The sequence below is a fragment of the Alnus glutinosa genome, chromosome 9, assembly GCF_958979055.1.
Source record: "Alnus glutinosa chromosome 9, dhAlnGlut1.1, whole genome shotgun sequence".
In the NCBI taxonomy this organism is placed as follows: Eukaryota; Viridiplantae; Streptophyta; class Magnoliopsida; order Fagales; family Betulaceae; genus Alnus; species Alnus glutinosa.
The window spans coordinates 6,179,007-6,185,660 of NC_084894.1; the positions used below are offsets into that span (position 1 = coordinate 6,179,007).

The 6,654-nt window shown below is 36.6% G+C and overlaps 1 protein-coding gene across 1 annotated transcript; it reads left to right on the forward strand.

Moving 5' to 3' along the window:
* The first annotated feature begins 3,748 nt into the window (after positions 1–3,748).
* Positions 3,749–6,438, forward strand: LOC133877036 (uncharacterized). The gene is made up of 4 exons (XM_062315266.1): positions 3,749–4,100; positions 4,337–4,598; positions 5,718–5,810; positions 5,914–6,438. Exons 2-4 carry the CDS (start codon positions 4,371–4,373, stop codon positions 6,199–6,201), a joined length of 609 nt encoding a protein of 202 aa, XP_062171250.1. The 5' UTR covers positions 3,749–4,100; positions 4,337–4,370; the 3' UTR covers positions 6,202–6,438.
* The last annotated feature ends 216 nt before the right edge of the window (positions 6,439–6,654 follow it).

Here is a 6,654-nt window from a genome sequence, read left to right on the forward strand (position 1 = left end):
TAACGGAGGGTTTTATAGAGAGAGTCAAAGAGAAATGGTGTATTGGTTGGTGTGGACCGTAGAGGGAGACAGTCAAACTACGCAAGCGTCAACAATGGCTTCTATTTTTTAGGAAATATCCACTTAATTTCACGCAACTATCATTTTAAAAAAAAAATTAATCTGTTGGCACTTTGGCGATTTCTTTTTATGTTGTTTTCTGAGCAGCTTCCGGCGGTGATCAAATTATTTTTAAATGTGTAGTCAGAGAATATAGGCTCCGTTTGTAAAAAAAATTATTTATTGTTTTTCTTTTTAAATAAATATTAAAAAAATGATTCCAGCAATTCATTTCTCAAAACAACAGTATTTATTTCTCACAACAAATACAGTACAGCTGACGTTGTGATCAAATTATTTTTAAATGTGTAGTCAAAGAATATAGGCTCCGTTTGTAAAAAAAAATTATTTATTGTTTTTTTTTTAAAATAAATATTAAAAAAATGATTCCAGCAATTCATTTCTCAAAACAACAGTATTTATTTCTCACAACAAATACAGTACAGCTGACGTTGTGATCAAATTATTTTTAAATGTGTAGTCAAAGAATATAGGCTCCGTTTGTAAAAAAAATTATTTATTGTTTTCCTTTTTAAATAAATATTAGAGAAATGGAGCTTGTTTGGTTGCTTGTTTTGGAAACAAGTTTTTGTTTCCAAAACAAGCAAAACCGTTTTTGTCACTGTAGCAATGCGTTTGGTTAGCTGTTTTGAAACACGAAATAGATGAAAACGAAAACAGCTAAAACACGAAATCAAAGAACAACTTGAACCTGTTTTCGTAAACAGATTTCATGTTTTTATCTACAGTCATCAAAACACACGGAGAAAACAAGTGAAATCGTTTTCTTTTTAAGTGCACAGTATTCCTATAATGCATCAGGTTGGACGTTCGATTCCTGATGCCTTCTTTTTTTTTCCTTTCGCTTCTTCCTCAACATTCATTCACCAAAATGGGGAGGAGCTCGCTTCTTCCTTTCGCCATTACTCTCCATCTGCACAAATACTACCCCATCTTCATCTCCAACTCCGCCACTGCATACCACGCGTCCACCTTTACTGCATCGTAGATGCCTTGGGACGGAGCCGACAGATCTCTCTCTCAGCTCAAATCACCCACAACAAGGTACTTTCGTTTGTCTTTTCCATCTTCATTTTCGTGATCTACATAATCTGATTTTATGATATTGGTGCCGTGAATCATGCCGCCTATGCTCGTTCTTGATCTACATAAACGCAATCTTACACCGATTTTCTGGGTCTTTCGAGACCAACAAAACCCCATTTCTCCAACCCTTTTCTTTGCTCCCTAAACTACGCGAAACCCTCTAGTCGTGACCCGAATCAGCGTCGTTGAACGCCAAATTGGGCAACAAAGCCGAAGAATCCAACTGGGTTCTCGCGGCTTTTCTGTTGTCGGCTATGATTTTGAGCGAATGGGTCTACAGGGGACATGGTTTGTGTATGGTTTGTGCAAATGGGTCTCTCTTTTTACACCAATTTGATCACAAGTGGGTGTTATTTGCATGAAAAGAGTAGAGGGAATCGGTGGGTGTGGGTGATTAATTGAATGTGGGTTTTGATTTTGGTGGTTGGCGGGGAGGATAGAAGCTGATTGAGGGGTTGGTTTACTAGAAAGTATATTTTGTTTGTTGCTGCAGATTTTATTGGTTGTATTCTGCAGTTTGTTCTTGGTTGTATGGGCTTTGAGGGGACTGTTTGTAGCTTTTCTTTGCCCTTTTGGTAGTTTGAACCGGTTATAGTGGTGTGCTTGTAGCTTGGTTTGGTTTTATATATAAATAATTCTGTCATCCAAAAAAAAAAAATACTTGTTGTATGGTGTTGTAGCTTTAAATCCACGCTTCTGATTTTTGTGCTTCTCATTTTGAATGGCAATGAGAATGTAAAAAGCCTTATCCTGACAGTGAACAGTAATGCTCATGTTTGCTGTATATTTCTTTGTTGTTGGGTTCTGATTTTTCCTTAGTAATTTGCTTTTGCTTGTTTTTATTTGGGTAAAAATTGTCCAGTGGAGTTTTAGTGATGAAGATGTCTTTGGTCCAAGGGATTGCTCCTAGAAGGAATTCAACGACAATAAATATAGGAGTGTTGAAGGAACCTATTGGTCATGAATGTGTAAATAATGTGACATACACAGTTGGTTTTCTTGTTCAAAGGGCTTAGAGTTGGATTAGCCTGATACTATAACTATTACATTATTTTTAGGATCGTGGTTATTGTCATTACTATTATTATTTCTATCTTTAGTATTGCTGTTATCTACATTATTCTTAGGATGTAGTTTAGACTAGTTAAAACAAGTTGTTATAATTGATGGGCTATTTACTTGGTTAATTGTTTTAAATTGTAGTTGATTGTACTGTGACACTTGTGGAATAGGCAGTTTAGTGTGTACTGTTTCTATATATGGATTCAATGTATATACTGTCTTATGAGGTATTGAAGCATCAAAATTAGTTTTCTTGATATGACAAGCATTTATATGACTGCATATTGTGGTTTTCTTATTCTCTTTCTAGGGTGAGTGGGTCTTGGCATGAGATATATATATCTGGTTCTCTATATTGGAGAAGGCATATGCCAAATTGCATGGTTCTTTTGAGGCATTGGAAGGCTGGCTTGTTCAGGATGCTCTTGTGGACCTCATCAGCAATTCCATCTGAGATATCTTCATCAGCAACATTTGTACCACACTAGCTTGGTTCAAATATTGTAGCAAAGGCACCAATTTCATAATATTATGCAGAAGAATTTTCCACAACAACTACACATTCGGCTTGTGTACGTCATCGCATTAATTTGAACTCTTCAAGAGTTATCTCCTCAAGACTTATCAACACAAGCATTGAAGATAGAGATAAAGAGGAAGATAGCATAAGATGGCATTTTATCTTTGCAATTGCAGTAACTGTATCTATCAAAGCTTTCTCGATTGTATTGTTAACACTTATCACATACTCTGTAATTATCTATTTATACTAAATAAGAATGGCAGAATGCAATAGAAAATTCATTCTGCCAAAATCTAATTCAATTTATTAATTACTACTATCTCAATTTGTGTACTAATGTATGTTGGGAGTAATGCTAAAAATCTTTATTTTTTTTTTTGGTCAAAATTTAATAGTGATCAATCCCAGAGCCAATGATAATTTTGAAAGCAACATCAACTTTAAGGGGATAAAAAGAAGACAAAAAATTGGTTCTTAGCACTACTCCTATAAAACGAAGACAAATTTAATGACATAAATTAGACAAAATACTATTTGGAAATCACCCAATAAATGGAAAAAACAAAAAATATATAAAAACGCCAAACAGTTTTCTATTTTCTTCCTAAGTGAAAACTGTTTTGAAAACAATTGTCCAAATGCTTTAGATACTGTTTTTTGTTTCAAAAACTATTTTCGAAAACAACTTGCCAAACACTTGTTTAACGAAAAAACAACAAAAAATGATTTTTTGTTTTTGTTCTCAAAAGCAATTCTCAAAAACAAAACCAGAAATCGATTTGCCAAACGAGCTCATGATTCCTACTATTCATTTCTCGCAATAACGGCGTTCATTTCTCATAACAACTGCAATACAGTTGACGTTGAAAGGGTATATTTATTTCTCACAACAACTGCAGTACAGCTGACGTTAAAAGGCCGTATTCATTTCTCACAACAACAGCAGTACAGCTGGCGTTGAAAGGCTGTTTCTTTTTTCTTTTTTCTTTTTCTCAATTTTTCTTTTGTTGCTTGAAAACCGGTCGGACGGAAATGATCCTCCAACGCAGCCCCACTCTCTCTCTGAAATTTCTCCTCCGTACAGTGCCCGTCCCTCTCGGCGTCCGGCGTCCCGCTCCGGCAGATCTTCTCTCCCTCTCCGGCAGATTTCCTTTCTCTCCGGCAAATTTCCTCTCTCTCTCCGGCTCTGCATCGACCGTAGCTCAGGTAGTCCCCGTCCCTCTCGGCGGTCGGTCTCCTCTGTCGTCTGGCGTTCCCTCTCCGGCAGATTTGGCGGCAGGATCTGTCTCCGGCGACGCTAAAAAAACAGGTTCTCTCTCTCTCTCTCTGGCCGGATCTGTTGCTACAAAGAAAAAGGGGTGAAATTTTTGTCTGCTTCACACAGTGGAGGCATGAAATGGCATGATTTGTGTTATGGCATGAGGAGGCATGATTTCTGGATGGTGTATGCATGAAATGGCACGATTTATGTTATTTTCTTTACATTTTGGTCTGGATTCCAATTTTTTTTTTTTTTTTTTTCTTTTTTATTTGCTTGGATGTCAGGTTTTTGAGTTCTTTTTATAAGATCTGGGAGAGCATGGGCGAGGAGTTAGCAGCGATGGAGGACAGAGTTCATTGGGCTATCTGTTTGGGAGTGGAGAGGCTCCTAAACCAGCTGCAACTAATGCTGAAACTGCCCAAACCTGCTACTGCTTCTCCACCAGTTCCAGTAGATGTTGCCAAGCAGGTTCCTGCTAGTATCAGCAGTACTTCTTCAAATAACTATATGCGGGCAGATGGTCAAAACACTGGGAACTTCATCACGGTATGGCTATATTATGGTATCTTTTGCTGTTTTTCCCATGCAACTGGCGCAGGGACTTTGTATTCTAAATGTAGTCCAAAACTTTGTAAGCATTGAAAGAAAATAGAAGTTAATCTCGATAGATTCATGCCGAAGGAGAAGCAGCAGAAACCTTGATTATGTAAAAATACAAATACATATTGTGTTTCTTAACCATGATGGTAGTAGAGAAGGTATAAGTTGAGTACCCATGATTCCCGGGACCATCTTACTATTTGTAAATGTGAGAGCATTTCATACAAAAACGTGGAAAGTACATTAATATCATGTATTCACAACATATATACCATCATAATGTGCTAATGACATTATATTAGTAGCTCGCAGTCCTTTCCAAATGAGTTCATTCTTCTGATGTAAATGTGTGTAAGATTCACCATTCTGCTGAAGAAGTCTAGGTGGCATTTGTCATTAAAGGCTGTTATTTATATTTTAGTAACAATAGTTATAAGGTCTGATAGGCAATAGAGGAAAATAGTATGTTACAAAAATTGGAGTTGTGAGCGTCAATTTCTGTTCCACTTTATTTTGGGGATTTTAATATTGAAATGCTTTGCATGTGATGTCCATATGTTTGGTTTCTTTTCTGCTTCAACCCTTATGTTTTCCGTTTTATATTTCTCAATTTTTGTTGTTATTGGTTTGAGGAGGCTGAATGCTAGACATAGATCAATTCTGTTTGAGTTCTCAGGATATGCATTAAAAGCGTTCTATCCCATCCTCATCTCTCTCCCTCCCTTGGGCTTGTAAATGTTGTCTATCAATGTAAATTGGAAGAATGGAAAGAAACCAGATTTTGAGGTTCCAGATTTTGTTTTCTTTTACAAAGTATTGAACATCATCTATCATGGTGTTAAAAGTTTGAAAGATTAGGCAGTGCTTACCGTTTGTATGAAGTGTTTGGGGAGATTTTGGAGTTGAAAGGCATTTCATATGTGGTAACTGAAAATTATATTAATGGTATATGTAGTTCGCAACTGAATATTATCTAATATATGTGGGTGTCAATGGTTGGTAACTGAATACTATTAATGGTAGTCAGGCTATTTTAATGCAATCGACTCCTTGCATTATTGACAGGTTGTCCACAAGAAAACTGCATCAGTTTTGTGCGTGGCCACTGTAAAAAATGAAGATAAGTTGGAGTTTAGCAAGATCTTAGAGGCTATCAAGGTGATGCGGAACTACATGTCTTGTGTATTTTGTGTAACTATTGAAGCTGTTTTTGGATGTTTTAATTTAACTTCCATTATTTTTTCTCTTTTTGCTATTCTAGGCCAACTTCAATGATAAGTATGACGAGTACAGGAAAAAGTGGGGTGGTGGAATCATGGGTTCCAAATCTCAGGCTAAAACTAAGGCCAAAGAGAGACTTCTTGCCAAGGAAGCTGCTCAGAGAAGAGTCATGATTATGTGTTTCTTGTTTAACTTAGATATGATTGTTCGAAGCTGTTATTTGTTACATTTTTGTTGGTTGAAGTTTATTCTCATCAACTGCAGAGGTTTTGTTCCTAGAGTGGTCTCCATATCAGCTCATGAACTACTATCAGTGCATTGTTCATAATCAACTTCAGATAGGCTGGCTACCAATGCAGGTTGCGATTCACGTTTGCAGTGAGAGAACCTGGCGAGATGCAAGACTAGGTACCAGAAGACGTCTTTCTTATTGCCTACCATTCTCATCAAATACTTGATATATTTGAATTTCAGCTAATGTATACAGCTTGTTTTATTACTAATATTCTCTGGTGAATACGTGGTGCTATTGATCATTTGGCACATAGTAAAAATCAATTAATCATTTGCCACACTGTCCAATCCATTATGCACCTATGTTCTCTCCATGTTGAGGGATATAAGTGGTGCTATTGGTTATTTGACACTTTTTTTTTTCCCTAAGCAAACAGAAGGGGAAAAGGGAGAGACCATTTTGCACATTGTAACATGAACGACAATAGCTTGAAGCAGAGTTTACTACCTTAAGGTTTTGCTAGATGTTAAACCATTCTATTTAGGG